Here is a 19,744-nt window from a genome sequence, read left to right on the forward strand (position 1 = left end):
CTCCACATCAACCACAATGGCGAAAGCGGGACCAAACCACGACCCCCCACCCCCGCTAGGTGATGGAGCCGATCAAAGGAGCCCAGAGGGATTGATCTAATGTGGTGGCAGAGGCTGTCTTGAGACTGATGTAATCTATTAGATGGTTTCTATATTGGCTAGAATTAGGATCAAGATCCTGAGCACAAAGAAAACATGCACACAGAGACCCCAACCGGCCCAAACATCAAAGGCACACTGTAAACATTCAAAACTGAGCAATTTTTTTAAAATTCTTTTTTACATTTTGCCTGAGTCTCAGACTATAAGTACTTCTTTTGCATATATTTTCTCAACTCCGTTTACAAGGTTTCTAACTCTAATAGGAACTCATGTTTGTACATTTAAATTGTACTCGTCAAACTAGATTCCAAAAATAAAAATAAATAAATACATTTAGATTTAAATAGGACACGATGTACCATCGCGAGATTTATGTCGAAACACAATTTGCTCTCTAAATAGAAACCGAACAACTGCTTCTCCCTATCTCATGAGGCGTTCAAGATACAGAAAGGATAGTGCAAAGGACTTTTCACCACGAAAGTAAAACGAGCTGCGCTTTATTATAGCTTCGCGATCAAAAGCTGAAGCATATATAAAAAAATCTGCATGTATTATCTTATAAAGTTAAAATTATTGTGGCGATTACTGCTGAAAACTCAACCAGTGAGTCATTTGTGGTTTCTGGTCTCTGAACACACTTTGATCAGATGGTCACCAGAGGGCGCGCCATGCAGGTGAAAGTCCTACACTGACCACAGTACTTGAACACAACGTTAAAACGAAGCGAAACCGATATCGCAAACTGAGAAGTTACTAGAGACTGCCGGCAAGTTCCATATACCTCCCCCTGTACTAAACTCTACCCAGGCAGAGTGTGGGTCTCAGCCACCGGGACAACATACATGCACTGAGTAATGCCATTATTAGCAACGTTCATAAGGGCAACAGATAGTTTGTGAAGAGGGGAACTTCCTCGTTGTGATCTCTCAGACTGAGCAGCCGGTAAGACATGCTAATAGTAGCAAAGCTATGCTACGCTATGTTAGCTGCCATAAAACACCATTCAAAACCCACACGAGTTAGCATTACTTAGCTAGCGAGTTAACGCATAGAAAGAGTGGGAGTAAGACGCGTTTTTAAGCAAAATCTCGAGGAAACAAGATTCAGTTGTGGCTCTTTTTGAAAGTAGGATTTAAGTAATGGTTTGGAGAAAATGTCATGAACAGAATATGACTGTGTAACTGTTAGCGGCTAGGTACCAGATTAGCTTACAGTTAGATGAGCAGGTTTGTTAATTTGGTGTGGGGTTTTTAACCTGAGGTTTAACTGATTTAAGTTAAGCCTGTGGTATATGTGAGTGCAAACTATTAGCTGCCATCAAATCTCAGTATTATTATTATTATTATTGTTGTTGTTGTAGTAAGGCTACAGAAGCTGAAAGTGGAAAGTATTTTTATTGGTTTGTGGTTATATGTCATATGACATATGTTATATGTCAGAGCTGGGTGCAGGATTTCACTCTATACATTTTTGTGGACACCATGTTAATTAATTAATTGGTTAAAAAGTAAAGGCATGTGGAAGAGAACATAAAGCACCACTGCAAGAAAAAAATGACTTCAACTTAATTGTTTAATTGTTGTACAGTGTAACTAATTGAAATTTTTTTTTAAGATTAGACAAGATATTTTATATTAATTCCAGATTTGGAAAATTCTTTAATTTACAGCCCTGCCAGTGGCCTCAAACAAAAATAAGCCTCTGTGCACTAAGCAAAGCTATTTGATATATATTCTTGTTAGTCAATCTAAAATTGCCTGCATCTGAATGTGACTATATAGTGTTGGTAATTAAAATTACTCTTGTGATTTAGTGTTAATCAGGCAGTCTCATGGTGTGCTTATGGTACAATTTTTTATATTGAAGTGATGATAAAATATATACCTTATAAGTAGTGATTACTTTCAGTATATGGCTTGTTGTGACATTTTGTTTCAGTTTCTCTACAGCACAAAACAAAAGCCGAAGACAATTGTCTAGTTTTGAATGGAGAAAATCCTCTTTGAGAAACTAAAATCTCTAAAAAAGTATTTTTTTCCCTCTAGTTTTACTTAAAAAATGATGAACTAATTGTCAAAATAATTTCACACATTTTTCAGGTTAATTGTCCGTTTCAGACCAACACTGGTGAATACAGTAACAAAATAAAAATAAAAAAACAATGAAGAAGCATCTTTGACAAAAAATATAGATACAAGCTTCTCTTGACTGACACATAAACAAAGCTGTGTGTAACAACTAATATATCAATTTCTTTCTTTACAAAATTGTTGTAGAAACACGTGCCTCATTCAGCCACCACACAGAGGTGGCGAGGTCCACATTATTCCTTTGTATGAATAGAAATCCAGTATTTTATTGATGAGTCATTTCAGTTACATTTGAATTGTCTGATGTTTTAATCCACATATAAACCAACCATTACTGTATCATTCTAGGTAGGAGCCAGCAAGAAGACATGCCACCAAAACAGAAGTCCAAGTCCTGGGCTGAGCTGAAACAAGCTGGCAATGAATGTTTCAAGACAGGCCAATATGGCGAGGCCACAAATCTCTACAGCCAGGCAATCAAAGCGCTGGAGAAGAACAGTAAGTATTATAATCTGAGCGTGCATACACTTCACCGAGAAATGAGTGTGAAGTACGTTTTATGTTCCTGTGACCTTATTTGATATAAATCTGCATTTTCCTAGGGATGGAAATTGATCAATTTAGTGGTTCCAATTCCATTAGAGGTTCATGTTGTCTTCTCATTCGGTTCTCACTGGCTCCTTTGAGACTCACCACCATCATTAAGCAGCATATCCAAAAACATTAAATTCATGCAGATTAATTGCATGTGGTGGTCAAATGTGTGTGCATGCTGGAGGTATTTCCCCTCTTTGTTGATCAGTATTGAGGTTGTTACTCAAAAGATATATTACACAGAACACTTTTCTTAAAAGAAATGCAGTACTTTGTAATGTAGTACTTCACTACTCCCAAGAGGAAGTAGTGAAGTATTCTTTGCTCATAACCTTCATTACTTTAACATTTCACTACTGTAAAATGACCTGATAGTTACCAGTTAACAGTATAAACCTACTGGCACATTCCTGTTCCTCAACAAAAACCCCAATCCTAATGCTGACACACATACAGTCTTTCTCTTAGTATTCAGTTATGAACACAAAGCAAAGATGAAAACTAGCACAAGAAGACTTCACAGTAGGGCTGCCACAAACGATTATTTTGATAGTCGACTAGTCACCGATTATTTTTGCGATTAGTCGACTAATCAGATCATCATCCATTGGACGTAAAACTACAGCTTATTGCACCAGCAGCATCTGCTCTTATATAACTATCATTAGCTTACAGCTTTGAGTGTTTAAGGTCTGTGCTAACTAAAAATAAAGACAAGATGATAGTTTATTAAATTTTAATGAAATTTGCAGATTGTTTCGGTGAAGTTTAATAAACTCCTTGCTATCTAAAATATAACAGGACACTGGAGTATATTCTGGAGCATCTCACACTTCTGATAATCAGCTGTCTGCTTGACGTTTATTCAGCTGTGTAAAAACTATAACTTTAATCTCAGACAAACTGATTTACTCAGGAACAAATAAAATACTAAAAAAAAAAAAGCCAAACAATAACATTTTAAGTTATCTAAGTGACTCATATATATTTAACCTGAGTAGCGAAAGACGGCGGTGGGTTTGAAAACGATTTGCGGGGAGTCCGGTGTTCTCACGGCGCTAGTGAGCCTAGCCCCCGGCTCGCTAACGAGCTAGTGGGTAACAGATGTCTCCGAAAACGTCGGAGCGCTTTTGAAAATATGTGGTGTCCTGATAAACTGAGCAGATATTTGAGGTTTACACAGCTACATTCTCGCCTGAAAATATGTTAAACGTTTATTTTGTGACCCAGAAAGAATAATAAGAGTAATATTAAAACTAACTAGCTGCCGCCATTGTTGGAAACTGCGCTGGGCCGCGCTATGAATTCTGGGACACAGCTGCTTCTTCTTCTTCGGGGTTTAACGGTAGCTGACATCCTTGTACATGCAATGCTGCCATTTTCTGTTTCAGTCCGTTATTACACTCTTAAATCCTGCCACTTATTCCTGCGTCTTTTGTGATCTTACAAAGCTTCAAACGACGCATCGACTATTAAATCAGTCGTCGACGATTTTGATAGTCGACGTAATCGTGACTAGTCGACAAATCGTGGCAGCCCTACTTCACAGTGATTATGATTCTACTGTAGAAACATTACATTACTTTTGTGTTTCTCCATAAAAATAGAAGTAGAAACGGAGGCTGCAGCCTGACTGCTCATCCGTTTTTTACCTGTTGAAGTTCAGGGTTTGAGTTCAGGGGTTGGTATTTACTCAGCTTTAACATCACTCTGGGTCCTTCGCTAGCTTAGTGTTAGTATGCTTGCAAAGGGCCAAAGTTGTATTAGCAACATAATGCAGTTGTTTCTGTGTTGGATGTAGTTTGCACTCTCATCCTTTTGTGCAATAAAAATAAGTACATGCTGTAGACTGAACCGCTATTTTCCTCCTCCAGCACACAGATAAGCAGGATCGATAGGCAAGCAGACCAACAATTCCAAGGAATTGAATTATTGGGAACCTATTACTGGTTCTTAATTCCCATCCCTACATTTTTCTTCTTCTTCTTTTTTAAACTGACATACAAAAAATTGTCCTAGTGGCTCCATAGTGCAATACTGCAGAGTTTGCGCTATTGCGCTGGCAAGAGACAGTTTGCTTGTGGGTTTATATTAGGAAGGGCTTTTGGCATAAAACTCTGCCAAAACAAATATGCAAAGCTACCTGCTCTGGTGACCCCTTGTGAATAAGGGAGCAGCAGAAGATATTTAGTAAAAAAGGTCTTAAACAATAAAATGAAACCCATATGAATGTAAAACCAGTGCTCTTTTATTTTCTTCTTCCTTTCCATTGGCTCTGACTAAAACCTCTTTGGGGAAAATCAGTGTGTGTACACTGACATCCCAAGTGAATATACTCAGTCTAGGTAGTCTCTCTATCTGCTTCCTCCACTTATGTGTGCAGAGCTGCACACATAAGTGCAATTAGTACTGCAATTAGTATTTAGTATTACAGTACAGGCAAAATGCTATAAGAATTGAGTGCAACATTAAATTGTATCAAATCCCTCATCTTCCTCGCTAGTCGCAGTTTCTAACATGGCTATTGTAGCATCAGGGAACAGCAAAGCAGTTTTTGAGAATTGATGCCATGTTGCAATAAGTAGAGACTTAAGACTTAAAAATATTTTACAATGTGCTTGACAACACTACAATGCTGTGTTGTGTGATTTGTGTTTTCTGGTCATTTAATGAATGTTTTCTTTCTAACAGTTGCACATGTCTTCAGATTAATAGGGTTATTTGTTGTTTGACGATCTGCTCTTAAACACATCGTTTTCTTCCTGTTAAGGTAAAAGGAATCCAGAGGATTTGTCCATTTTGTATTCAAACCGTGCAGCCAGCTACCTGAAGGATGGCAACTGTGGGGAATGTGTGAAAGACTGCAATATGTGAGTGTGATGTTGCAATTTGGATTTCATGCATCTTTCTTTCCTCAGATCTTACACCCTGATTTTCTTATTTGGGGTGTTTGATTGTGTGAGAACATCCAACCTTTGGTAATGTAACATAAGGGAGACGCTCAAGTACATGAAATAAAAGCAATGTTTTGTTCTGTTCTGTATATTGACTTCTGTAGTTTTGTCCATTAAACTTATTGTTAAATTTTTAATGACGATACGTCCATTTTCAGCCTGTTCATTATCAAAATATTATCTAAATTATGATTTTAACATGTTTTCTTTCAGGTCTCTGGAGTTATCCCAGTTCAATGTGAAGTCTCTGCTTCGTCGTGCTGCTGCCTCCGAAGCTCTGGAGCGTTATAGGCAAGCTTACGTAGACTACAAAACTGCTCTACAGATTGACTGCAACATAGCAGCAGCTCACGATGGCACCAACAGGTATGTTGTCTGTTAGCTAGCTGAGTGATGGTTATATTTTAGCTTACAATATAATATTCACCATCTCTGAGTTTCTATAGCTGCAGTACCTTAATACGAGCCTTTCCAATCGCACTGTGAACAATATCAACATATTGTGTTTGTATGGCATGTTACTGCCAAGTAGACCAATCACAGTTGTTTCCGAGTTTGATTTTCCAGATCGAAATAAACAAATCTAACCAGTTTACACTTTACAATTTACAGTTTTGCAGAAATATCAGTACAGAAATATCTGTTTTAGGAGGTTTAAAAAAACAGATGGTTTATGCATCTTCTTGGTCTGTTGTAGGTTTTAAACACTGTTCTGTAATCCCCCGTCCCCAAGAAAGAGATTATGAAACCATAATGAAAATACACAGACCTGACATTAGACCTACACATGAGTATTTGTAAATACATTAACAGAAGTGTCTTCACAGTATCTCTAAAAGTAAAAGTGTTGACTCCTTGGTTCCATAGTTCAAGAACAGAACCTGAACTTGTGGGCAGAAGCACAAAAAGTTTGTTTTTCAGCTTCTTCTCTGTTCACATTCTTGTCACTGTTGTACTGTTTCTCAGGATGACAAAGGCACTCACAGAGACAGACGGTCCGTCATGGAGAGAAAAGCTTCCTCCCATTCCCACAGTTCCTCTGTCTGTGAAGGAAAAACTTGCCCAAAAGTCTGCAGGCAATGTCACCCAACAAAGTCCAACACCTCAGCAGAATGGCACAACGCAAACAAAAAAACCTGGTACATAGATTTATGAAAAATTATGTTATTTAAAATTATGTTATTGATTTGAATTGACTGAGTTCCTTGTTAGTGTCAAAGAGTTGAGCAGCTTCATGAAAACATAACCATTCATTGGATTTTTTTAAAAGTTACTTAGAGACGGAGCAGCATTATCATATTCAAACTCTCTTTTTTATGCCCCCCACCTTTTCCTTACCTTCTCCTCAGCTCCCAGTGATAAAGAGATAAAGAAAGCTCAGGCCTTAAAAGAAGAAGGCAATGCCCTGGTGAAGAAAGGAGAGCACAAGAAGGCCATAGAGAAGTACAGCCAGAGCCTCAAACACAACCCTACAGAAGTCACCACCTACACCAACCGGTGAGCCTTGATCATCAACATCTGTGTCTCTGCAGTGTTGTATTTAATATTGCTCCAACGAATATATCAACCATCATATATTATTTGGTCCTGTTTTTGTTTGTTTATAAAATAAAGACTCCTACAGATTTAGCTAAATATAGCTTTGGCAGTTATAAAAAACCTGACTATATAAGAATAGTAATATGTTCACAAAGGTGGATGATTTCAATATCGTTGAAACTGTGTTAAAGGGATTTGCATACCTATGAAAACTTTAAAGATGACATGGTATTCATAATATACATTTTAAGATTTTTGTTTTGATAACTTTTCTCTGCTTTAATATTCAGTTGCTTTATTTAATCAGGAGGCATTTGTACTATGTTGGGCAGTTTCTGTGTAATGCCCATTGCCTATTAAGCCTGTTTTTTAGTGGCTGATGGAAATTTGCAAGCTGTAGCTTATATGGACTAACTGCTGTTGCACAGTAGATGAGTCATGTTTTTCTGCGTGACTGGACAAAAATGCTAAAATCATTAGCTCAGTACACAGATATTACTTTACACTTAAGTCTTTCCTGACTTTTTGACATGAGTAAACATAACACAGTAGCACTAGAAAACAATAACAAACACAAAAAAAAATATTAAAGAAATGCCGGGACTCTATTTCTCTGCCGCACTGTGACATGAATTCGGCCCCTTAGCTTGTTATATTTTCTTTGGAGGATCCTTAATGTGGATTTCTGACAATGAATGGTAAAGAATCAGTCTGAATCACATGATGGCCCTGGACTAAGATAAATATAAATTAAAAAGTAAACAAAAAACACTTTAGCTGGATATTATTTAAAGAGTTCGTTGAAATGGAGTTCACATTTAAAAATATTTCAGTAAAAAATGAACAAATGAAGAGGCTAGAAAGCATTTAAAGGTAACGTTTTAGGTGTGTCAGTCAAATAAAAGCTTAGACAAAAAAATGAATAATCTTGAAGAACCTGAAAATAAATACAAATTCAGATTCATCCATTTTGGAGTGCTCTGATCACAGAGTGTTATACATGTAGTGAAGCATTTTAGATTGATAATTAATACATCATGGCAACATTATTGTTTGACTGGACCTTCAAATAAATAAAGATGCGCCCAGATGTTTTAAATGTGGTTTACTGTGTGTTGTGTGATTAGGGCGCTGTGCTACCTGTCAGTGAAGCAGTACAGAGACGCCATCAGAGACTGTGACGAGGCGCTGGTGATTGACAGCAACAATGTCAAGGCTCTCTACAGGAGGGCTCAGGCTCACAAGGAACTCAAGGTAAGAGCACGAGTCTTCATCACCGCGCTCCAGCTTCTGATTCCCACACAGCGCAATCAGACGTTAGTTTCAAAAGTGTCTGCAGGTTTTCAAGCTAAGCGACAAAATAAAAAGCATTTCCTGCCTTGATAATTACCAGCGTTTCCCCTCACAGTCTCTCCTCATTAGTAGTCAAAACACACAGAGGAGACAGTAAGCTCGGCACTCACAGCTACATGCAGTGAAAAGCTCAAGTCAGTGTTTGGAGGTTTGAGTTGTCAAAAAGACACGAAGAGAGTCGATTCTTCATTTCCACCTCATATTGTTCAACGTGATTTTTATCTAGACATCCAATTATCAGTGTCTCCTCTTCCATTGCCTTGAGTAACAGATAACCTGCCAGCGCAAGAAAACAAAAAGAGGGGGCGGGGGTGCAAAATAAACAAAGATTTATCATGTATTTTCTTTATTCATGTTCTTCTTTTCCTGTGACTGTGAATCTCAATACTACATCATTGATCATAGCTAGCACTATCTCAGCTGGGTTCAAGATCAGGTCACCTAAAGACGTGAATAAAAATAGTAGTTATTTCAGATAGAGAAGAAACAAGAAGGCATTGTCTACCGGTTACCCAGACTAGGGCACTAGTCACTCGTTCACTCTTTTTTTTTTTTTTAAAGCTCAGTCAATGCTAACCACCTAGTACCAGCTGTTCCTGTCTTAGTTGTGGGCTTTAAATCATTCAGCTGGTTGTGCAGAGAGGAACTCGTTTTTTCATCGTTTTGGACGGCATTTTTTTTCATTGTCACAAAGTACTAAAGGAAATGACTCGTTTTTTTGCTGGGTGACGTTTTGTATCTTGATCTACTTTGAGATGGAATTTAGAAAAAAATCAGTTTGAACATTTATTTTGTCATGTGGGATTACAGTCACACTTACAGTCATAAGTGTGACTGTAATCCCGTTTTAATATTAAATGGTAGCTAAACAGAGGTGTATTTAAACACAAGAGAGCCTTCATTATGTGATTAGTGTCACTTGTTTACCCATGTTTAGTGTTTCCCATAGAAATAGATTGAATTTGTGAATATATAAATAAATAATAAAGCACATATGCTTTGTGACAAAAAGTAATGGGATAGTTATCAACTTCTTCCTCATCCTCTACTGTCTTTGACTGAACCCAAAGGCAGTCGTCCTTGTTCTGCTCTGAATCTGGTCTGTGAGCCTCAAGACTTCCAAATAGATGTCCAGAACAGAACAAGGACTACTGTTGCCTGATGCAGTCCAACGTGGTGGAATCAGACCCTGACCCTTCACAGGATGACAGTCGAGACTGCCACAACAACAGCAATCTGATCAGACTGTTCACAGGGAAACATGAAACAGAAAGTTCAGTTGATGCTCAGGTCCTATCAAAATAATGGCAAGGGGATCTTCTCAAAGTAAACTGATTGAGTTGTTTTCTCAGATGAATGAAAATTTAAAACTAAATAGCAAAATATATGCAAACTATAAGGCAGCGGGCAAGAGACATTATTATTTACTTGTTAGTTCCAAGCTGGTTTGTTTTTAAAAATGTTCAAGTTCACCTTGTGAGAAAGCACATACGTCAACTGTGGATTAAATTGCATTGTTCTGAACTGTGTTGATTGTTTTTATGCAGATATTGGTCACTGACTCTGTTCTACTGAGGTGTTTTTACTTTCAGTTTCTCTGACCTTGTCAGCATTGTTTCATTTTTAATCTCTGAAACTTTTTGCCTTCTCCCCTGCAGGACGTCAGAGCCTGCGTGGACGATCTGAACACTCTGCTGAAAGTGGAACCAAAGAACTCGGCCGCCTTGAAGCTCCTGCAGGAAGTGCAGAAGAAGAAATGAGGACAGGTCAGGGACTAGAGGCAGCAGTAAGGATGTGTCACTGCTCTGAGTGCAAGAAGCCAAAGTCATCTTTTTTTATAAGAATCAGTTGGTGGAAAATAGCAGAACAGTGACATGATTCTACTGTCTGTGAGTCCAAGACCAGGCCCGTGTTTCCCAAAACTCCTTCACTGAATTCCTGTTTAATGTGTTTACTCTCACTTGAACAGACATGAAGTTGGTCTCAAGGTGCTTGTAGAAAACCACATCAGCTCTGGATACTTAGAAATGATGTTGGAATAGGAATGAAGCAGCCTTGGAAATATTTCTTTTACCACTTTTAGCTTGTCAGTTTCCAATCATCCAGTATTTATGGTTATTTATTTTACTCACACACCTCAACCTGGTTCTGAGAATAAACGTTTACCATCGTCATTTGTAAAACTTGAGCAGGCAGTCAGCTATCGTGACGCTCCTGCTGGGTGCCAGAACTTAAATTTGATGTTAATGTATGTTTTGACAAATAAATTTACCTCAAGGGTATGCACCTAAGGACTTTTCCAAGACAAAAAACTATGATCATATTCAAACCCTGTGAAACAGGTCAGTCAACAAGTTTACTTTGCTGATGCAAAATCTGAGATGCAGCTGAATTCTCCAAAAAATAAGCCAAGTTGAATCAGACATGACATAGAAATCTGAGAGACTACAGGAATAGCAAAGAGGGTGGCTCTGTGGGTAGGGTTGGCGCTTACTATCGGAGCTTGAGTGTCATGGTACCACTACATGGCCATAAATGGCATGAGGAAGGCAAAAAAATGCCTTCATATTAGCAGGCTGAGGTCTTTTAGGTAACCATGGATAAAATATTATCTTAAAGTTTGATGAATCCCAAAAGTTTTGACAGAAACTGAAAGAGTTTTTCCTTAGAAATCAGTTGCTGTTGAGAAGCCCACTTTAGAGTTAAATCACAAAGCTTCTGTAAACACTGGTGATCATAGACGTTAAGTTTCAAGGTAACAGCCAATTCAGATGTTTTTACTCTCAGGTAGTGTACTTATTTATCCCATGTTTGGAGTACATGTTTCTGTTTCTAGGTCCTTTGATATTTATAATGTCCATGCCATATAGGATAGCTTGCATAGATTTCCTCAGTAGAGTCTGATCTAGTTAACTTGTGAGGCAGTCATATGCCTGCAGAGCTGTTTGTGTGAGAGTTCAAGTAGCAAGCCTTTTGCAGCATATCACTACAGTATGTATGCTTTGGATTTAATTTCCTGGAATAAAGGAAAACATTTCTTTGGCATTTCTTCTTAATTACTCCGATGTAGGAAGGTGTAGTGATGCTGCAGATTTTGATGTCAACAAAAGAATTGCCTTTTTGTTTTTGTAGGCCAGCCCAGAAGTTCGTACTGCCCCGGTTCCTTCAGCCAAAACGTGATTCAGACTTTCCCAGGAAGTAGGCTCAGTGGGGAGTAAAATTTTGTAATACCTGTACGTTTTGTACAGAATGATGATCTTTAAAAATTCATGATATGTTTGTGCTTTAAGAATAAGCAGTTGCGAGCTGTAAAATGTTAATGTTAGGACACAAACCAAGGGTGTTCAACTCATTGTAGTTAAAGGGCCACATATGGCGCAATTTGACCTGCAGTGGTCGAGAGCCACTGATAAATTACATTAGCTGACCTGCTAAAGATGTGAAGTCTGTAAATGTTCCACTGTTTTAATGAGCCATCAGTTTTAACGATAGTATTTTAGTTCACTGCTTTTGATCCATGCTGGTATCTCAGCAGTACGTTTTATTGATAAAAATGTAGTTGTTATTGATCGAACTGTCACCTGACATGTAATGGGTGTGTTGGACCCATGTTTGACTCGCTTGCTATAAACAAACCTCACCAAGGTTGCTTCTAACTTTAACGTCACACCACTAGGCTGTTATGGGGCATGCGAGAGCGTAGAAATTCTCAGGTGGCCGTCACCTCCTTGCACATTTTTTACAAGCCAATGAAAGACTTGTTGAACGGGCTGTTTGATGGACGAGTCTTACTGGATTTTTGAAACCATGAAGGCTTCGATGGTGACGACTCAAGAAAAGCTTAACTGAACAAAGTATGAAAATCTGTTAACCGCAGACCTTTTTTGAACATCTAAAAAAGAATAAATAAGATAATACATTTAAAAAAACAAACAAAAAATGCACTGACTTTAAGGCAAGTGAAGTGGAAATAAAACATACCAACTCATTTCCAGGTTGTAAGACTTGTGCAGTCTGTTTATGGTTCAAATTATAACTAAGAGCGGAGTCCTTCTCTGGTTATCTGCATATATTATCTCTGTCACCTATTGGACACCACATTCTTACTACTTTGCTTCATTTCATTTCTCTCTGTCCCAAGTGAGAGAGGTTGGCTTGGTACTTTAGCTTCGGAACGTCGACTTGTTCCCCTTCTCTTGACATATGCAGTATGTGAACCAAGTAGTAGTGTCCTCACACGGGTCCTTATGTACAAAGTATTGCCTCATTCTGTGAACTTTCTATTTCATTGTAGATAGAGTAAAATTTCTTATTAACTTGCTGTAGCTTAGCATCTCCATCCTGACTAAAGTGCCTGTGTCCATCTTTCATCTGCTGAAGCTAAAATCATGTTTTTTGTTTCAGTGACAGCACCTCCACATGTATATCAAGTTATTCATTCAGGGAAACTTTGAAGCACATCTATGCTTGATCCTTTGTTTTATCTCACTGTTGTTTTTGCAGTTTGTTATTTTAGTTTTGTCACTTGCTTCTGTTTTAACTGCAAATAAATTTGAGGGGAAAAAAAGATTGAGCATGCTCTACCTTCTTTTAGTCTTTAAAATAAAATATGACAGCACTTGATCACTTGGCAGAGCATCAGATGAAAGTAAGACAAACTAACTACACCCCTACTAGCTTGGTAGTTATTAGCTTACCCCTTTAAGTGCTAAGATACCTTATTTTGTATATGTGTTGGTGTTGCTGCTTCTAAAAAAGACAAATGACACAAGTGACACAGGTTTACAGTTTCCCCCAATTTGCTAAGCTGACCAGGTGCTGCATACAGCGTCATACTTACTGTAGGATTTGATCGTCTCATTGATTTATACACAACTACACATGGATTTGCTTGTGTCTATGTAACATAAACAGCAAGAAGAAATAATTTTTTTAAAATCTGGATGGCTTTGTGCAATCTTTTTTCAATATGACACGAATTATTAAACTTAAAATCTTTCTTGCCTACAAAATCTTGAATAATAAGGCCCCATCCCATCTTAAAGACCTCATAGTACCTTATTATCCTGACCAAACACTTCGCTCTCAGACTGGTGGCTTACATGTGGTTCCTAGAGCTTTCAGACGCAAAATGGGAGACAGCGCATAAAGCTTTAAGGCACCTCTTTTGTGGAACCAGCTCCCAGTTTGAATTCAGAAGACAGACACTCGCTCTGCTTTTAAGATTAGTCTTAAAACTTCCCTTTATTTAAAAAACTGATTCCAATAGTTACAGGCTGGATCAGCTTATCCTGAACCATCCCTTAGTTATGCTATAATAGGCCTAGACTGCTGAGAGGCTTCCCATGATGCACTGGATACTTTCTCTTCTTTATGTGGGAAACTCTGGGAAGATCAGAACCTTCTGAAGTATTCACACCAGGCTGTCTGGCACCAACAACCATACCACTTTCAGAGTCATTAAATTCAGCGGTCCCCAACCCCCGGGCCGGTCCCTGAGTCGTTTGATACCGGGCCGCGAGAGTTGAGGCTCGAGTGTGAAATGTATAGTTTTCAGGGTGTTTACCAGTTTTTATCGTTATTTTTTTTTAATCGTTTTTATCGTTAACGCTGTTTCCCTGGGTCTTTTCCCGTGTGTTATGCATAAATTATTTATCTGCAACAACTTAAAGGCCGGTCCGTGAAAATATTGTCAGAAATCATCAGCATAGCTTTTTTTATTTATTTATTTTTTTTACATAAAGATTAGCATATTTTATAGTCAAATGAAAACATCGAATTCCATTTGTTATGTTTGGAGGTTTTCCTCCTCATCTGTACACACAAGTCAGCCTCAAATCGAAAGTGCAACCAAGAAATTGAGATAAGTGCTGTTTTTGTTGGCAGCACACTCAGACATGACTCCTTCCCCAGATCCGGTCCAGTTCAGTCAGGCAGGAGAGAAGCCAACAACTTCACTTAACTGTAAAGCACTTACAAAGAACTACAGCAGCTTGTCTTTCCTCTCAACTAGTTTTCTAAAAGAAAAAGAAAGTATCTGTCAAATCTAATAGTGTTTCCTGTGAACTACAGATAAAAAAAACAAGAAAAACAGGTTGGCATTTTGCAATGCAGTCAATAAAAAAATAAGGTTCACAGACAAAACCGTTCTTCATCAGGCCTGACGTAACCTTTAACACCTCTTTACCTCCTAATGTGTCTCATTATGCTCAGCTTGACTAACTAACTTCAGTAATTCAGTTTCAGTTTTACCAAATTACATAGTTCTGGGCACAAAACTAATGGTCTAATATCTCCTGTACACAAAGAAAGATCCAGAAATCCTGCATAGCCCTTAATTAATAGATGTACAATGCTCAAGTAGCAGTTAACTATCATCTACATTCACACCACTCAATCTCTCACCCCGCTGAGTGTGCGCACAATAAAATATTCAGAAAGACAGCACATCAAAGTGGATTCAACACTCGGAGAGCAAAAACGAGCTCAAACAGATAAAAATACGAAAGACTCGAGCAGCCAGAGCCCGATATATTCAGGGGGTGTTTAGAGGTAGTGCAGACTCTGAGCTGCACACCCGATGATCCATCCTCTACTTAATATTGACATTTTTAGCTAAATCTGCATTTCAAAAGATCACTGCTGCCATAGTCAGTCCTGAAAAAACATATATAAAAACATGTTAAAATTAAATACAAGTGTATCTGAACCTGCGTCATGTTCATATAGTCAGATATTTCAGAGTCACAAGTTCACATATCACTTTATCTTCTTCACATCTGTGATGAATCCGTTTAGGATCATCAGTGAACCTAGCCTAGCATAGATGTCCTTGGGCTGCAGGATGAAATCGGAGTACCTGGAGGAAAACCACACATGCAACTCCACAGAGAAAGGCCCCAGCAGGGGTTCAAACCAGTTCTAACCACTCCATCGCCATCCTGTCCGTCTTTCACAGGATATTTTAGGTAACTCTCATATTTGGTGCATTGTTTTGTACTTTGATGCTGTGTGAGCACTGGAGGAGTAGATTATTTCCCCTCAGACGGCTTGGAAACGGTTGCAGATTGCATCAGCTCTTAGAGCAGTGGCTCTGGGCATTACTGGGGCTGAAGCAAATGCCTCAAACTGACGTGACTTGGGACCAGCGTGGTCCTCCATCACAGTAATATTCACTTCAGGGGATACTGGAGGGTAAAATTCCTCCGGCTTTAAATAGTTGTTTGTAGCAGAGGTGCCTTTAGATTCTGTTGGCTCTCCATTTTTCTTGGAAACCAGCTGCCTGAAGCAAACCCTCTCCCCCCTTCCCATTGGTTCAAACATTTAAACTTTTTCCACTGATGTAATTTCACACTCAAGTCAAACCTTTTTAAAAGTGATGGTTGTTTATTCCTTTACTATAACTGCAAACCCACTTATATGGCAACTATAACAATAGTAAAGTTTTCCAGATAGATGGCTGTTTCAGTGTATAAAGTGGAGGTGCTACGTTTGCAGTCTTTTCCAATTCAAAAAGTTTTAGAATACATTTCAAACAGTGAGACCGATGTGAAATTTATAAACATTTCAAAGTGATGTCATGTGCTTTATGTAGTCTATACTGGTCTATTTGATATCCCCGTGTTGGTGTTGAGGCTCCATCATCCTCATAATGTTGGTCCAGGATCAACGGTCATATCTTGGAATGTGGAGGGGAAAAACCCCTTTGTTTATATAAAACTCTTCTGGTAAGCATTTCAGATGTTTTCTTTATTAATTTATACAAAAAAAAAATTTAAAAAAAATTGTATCATCGTTTTCTTGTTAGCCAAATTTAGGCTAGTCATGTTAGTTTCCTAGTGAAAGTTCTTAATAGCTTCTTGGGTAATGCTACCTGAACGCTTAGACGTGACTGGCCAGGTGAAATGTTGATCCTGTACCAACATTGTACATCTATTCAATTCAGTAGTTTTATTTACATAGCGCCAAATCATGACAGCAGCTCCTTCAAGGCACCTTCAATCAACCACTGTTGAGCAAGCACTTGGCAACAGTGGGGAGGAAAAACTAAATTTTAACCAGAAGAAACCTGCAGATCCAGGTTCAGGGAGAGGCAGGTTTGTTTGATCAAGGTCTTTTAACACCCATTGCTCATTCGATCTGAATCAGCTGATGGATCTGCAAACTTGTAGCTTTTTTTTTTTTTTCTTAAACGAAACTCCAAGGGTGGCCTCATCCAAACCACGTGAGAACATTCATCTTATATAACAATGTAAACACATGACAAAGGGTGGTAACAAGAACATTTTCCTTTAAGATTTATATTTATTTGGAGACCATTTCCAGCAAACTAAATGCACCAGGATAGTTGCTATAGTTTGTTTACTCTGCTGCAGAATGCAAAGCATACCAGCCTACAGGAAGATTGCAGTGTACACCTGGTAGTCAGGTCAGATTGAGCTTGAATCATGTTCTCACCATAGAATAAACTCTCTGGAGATGTAGCTCTGTAGTCCGAGCGGTTGACCCAGATATTGTGATGGCATTTGCACAAATTAACTAATCCCACAGCAAAAACCAAGCAGAGATCAATTATAAGCACCTAAATAGCAGTGGCGTGTCTAGAAAATTTTTGTTGGGGGGGCCAGGTAGGGGCACAGATTTGGAGAAGGGTGGCAGATGTAATTGGCAGATAAAGTTTAAAAAAATTCTACCAACCGTTAATCAAAGGAGCTTGCAAGCTCCTTTGACTACGATGACCTGGATGACTGAGAACCTTCACAGACCTACCAACCGTTAACCATAATTCAATAACCCTATAAACCTAATAACCGAATGCGCTTTTAACTCTTATTCGAATGAGATTTTAACCACTATGGTGCAAAGTTTTTAGATACTGTGTTGATAAAGTACAAGAGATACAATCAGTGCTTTGTCAGTGTTTACTCAGTATTCAAGGACAGCAATATTTGCATAGTATTTTTACTGACATATAGTGCACATATGTTTTGGGAAAAACATTTTTGAATATTAAAATACGAACATTTGTAACAAACAATTGACAAATTAGCCAATTCCAATGTAAAACTTTATCTGCCTGTTAAAAAAAAGAAGATAATCTTCTCACAAACTGGTGATTTTGAAACAGGAAAAAAGTGGGGAAACAACTGAAAAGACTAACATTTGAATGAAACCTGAAAGCAAGTAAATACTTTCTATGCTGCCTTATGGTAAACTTTGGTAATATTGATCAAGAACAACACTGGCTGATGATGAAATACAGTCAGCTGGCATGGTGACACTGCCAGTATTAACCTGCAGGGCTGGACTGGGACAGAAAATCGGGCATTTTGACTACAGACCGGCCCACCAGGTATTAAAGCCATAAAGCCTTTGAATGAAAACAAATGCTGTTGTGACAGTCCCATATGGAAAAGAAATAGTAAAAACTTACATGATTTACTCAAGAAAGTGGCCACTTTCTTATTACTTTCATATGTTGTTTTAGTATCCAAAACATACAAGATTCATTATATAATCTTTCAAGGGATCTTATATCTGTTTTTACTCTTGTATGCTTTTCACACAAGTTTCACACAAGACAGATACAAACTTTATAAAATTTATATATATCTTTTCCATATGTACACCGTCTTGTTGGTATATGTATGATTTCTATACATTTTACATCAGATAAAAACTTTGGTTGTAAGATTTAGATAATTATTTAATAAAAGCTAGACATTTTAAATGAGAATAAGAAAGAAAGGTATTTCTTTGTGCCCCCCTTTTGCCTGTTAATGCCCTACCTGGCCCCCCTGGCAAAACTTTCCTAGACCCGCCCCTGCACAGTTACCAGCTGTCAGCTACATAAAAAAGGATCCTGGTGTTATTTGTCTCTCAGAAACAGTTCATAACTTCCCTTCAACTCATCCATGTCACCTAAAAGGTAAACCTGTTTCTCCATCATCTGTTCAGCTCTGATGATCCAGTAAGGACATCTCCTGGTTTCATCTTCATGTTTCCCTCTCACCACATAACCAAACCGACATCATGACCAGCAGGTTTACAGCTGTGGCTCCAGCAAACATCAGCTGATACTAGAAATTAATATTAAATAAATTCTAACAAAAGCTGATCAAGCTTAAACGTGCTGCTGTTGTTTAGCGCGACATCTGCTGGTTTCCTTTCTGGCGCAAAGTGGGCGATAAATAAACAAGAGAAAAAAGCCGATCAGCTGATCATTGATCAGTTTCATGATTGAAGTAGCAACAGGAGAGGGAGGGGGGAGAATGAGAGAAGTTCACTATCAGTAACATCATAGCACCCACCCAGCTGTATAAAAACTCCGTCAAGCTGGCTAGAACGCAGTACGAGTTATTGTAACTGACAGTAAAAAGTCAGCACAACAAAAATAAACTCCACCTAAACTTGGTTTATATCTGACCCAGATAGACTGCAGGTCATAACTTCTTACCTGAAGTTCAGTTCACCTGACACTCGGACTGGTGGCCGCCTCGGGGCTCTCCTCCTGCCTCCCCTTCCCTCATCCACCTGCTGGCCTCTGTGGAAGCCCCGCCATAGACACCATCAAACAACTGAGTTATTTTTACACATCGACCTGCATCTGGCCAATCCACCACCTCTCATTGTTCATGCCATTACAAAAAAAAATAAAAAATAAGTCACCGGGCATATGCCCGGTATGCCCGATGGCCAGTCCAGCTATGTTAACCTGCAACCAAATCTGCAGCTCCATACAGCAATGTTACGACTTAGATTATATCTTATAACTCATAACTCTTATGTTAGCTGCCCTCAGTAGCATACTGTCTGAAATATTCGACGGCTGCAATAATTCTTTAAGTGTAATTTTTTCCTTGGTATTCTAATTTCACCTTAGTTTACTAAACTCAACAAACTTAATATTACTTACCGGGACATTTATTCTGTCCTCATTTTCTTTCACCGAAAAATTGTTTCGTGCAGTGCCGTCTTTCGTGCTTGGCTCTCCTACCTTTGCTAACTTGATGCACATAGCGCAGAAGCCAATGCTGCATTCACTTACACTCGGATATCTGAGCTTCACCGTGAAAACATAATCGTACATTTGATATTTGATTGAATTTT

At 38.4% G+C, this 19,744-nt stretch overlaps 1 protein-coding gene across 1 annotated transcript; it reads left to right on the top strand.

Annotated features, from left to right (window-relative positions):
- Window positions 1-823: 823 nt before the first annotated feature.
- On the top strand, window positions 824-13,608 carry tomm34 (translocase of outer mitochondrial membrane 34). The gene is made up of 8 exons (XM_085274670.1): window positions 824-1,047; window positions 2,544-2,693; window positions 5,560-5,659; window positions 5,957-6,109; window positions 6,710-6,882; window positions 7,093-7,240; window positions 8,410-8,536; window positions 10,294-13,608. The coding sequence occupies exons 2-8, from the start codon at window positions 2,564-2,566 to the stop codon at window positions 10,393-10,395; spliced, it is 933 nt and encodes a 310-aa protein (XP_085130796.1). The 5' UTR covers window positions 824-1,047; window positions 2,544-2,563; the 3' UTR covers window positions 10,396-13,608.
- The last annotated feature ends 6,136 nt before the right edge of the window (window positions 13,609-19,744 follow it).

Source organism: Mchenga conophoros, linkage group LG5 (assembly GCF_057382185.1).
Source record: "Mchenga conophoros isolate Kocher_MC1m ecotype Shallow Benthic linkage group LG5, M_conophoros_male_GT1.1, whole genome shotgun sequence".
In the NCBI taxonomy this organism is placed as follows: Eukaryota; Metazoa; Chordata; class Actinopteri; order Cichliformes; family Cichlidae; genus Mchenga; species Mchenga conophoros.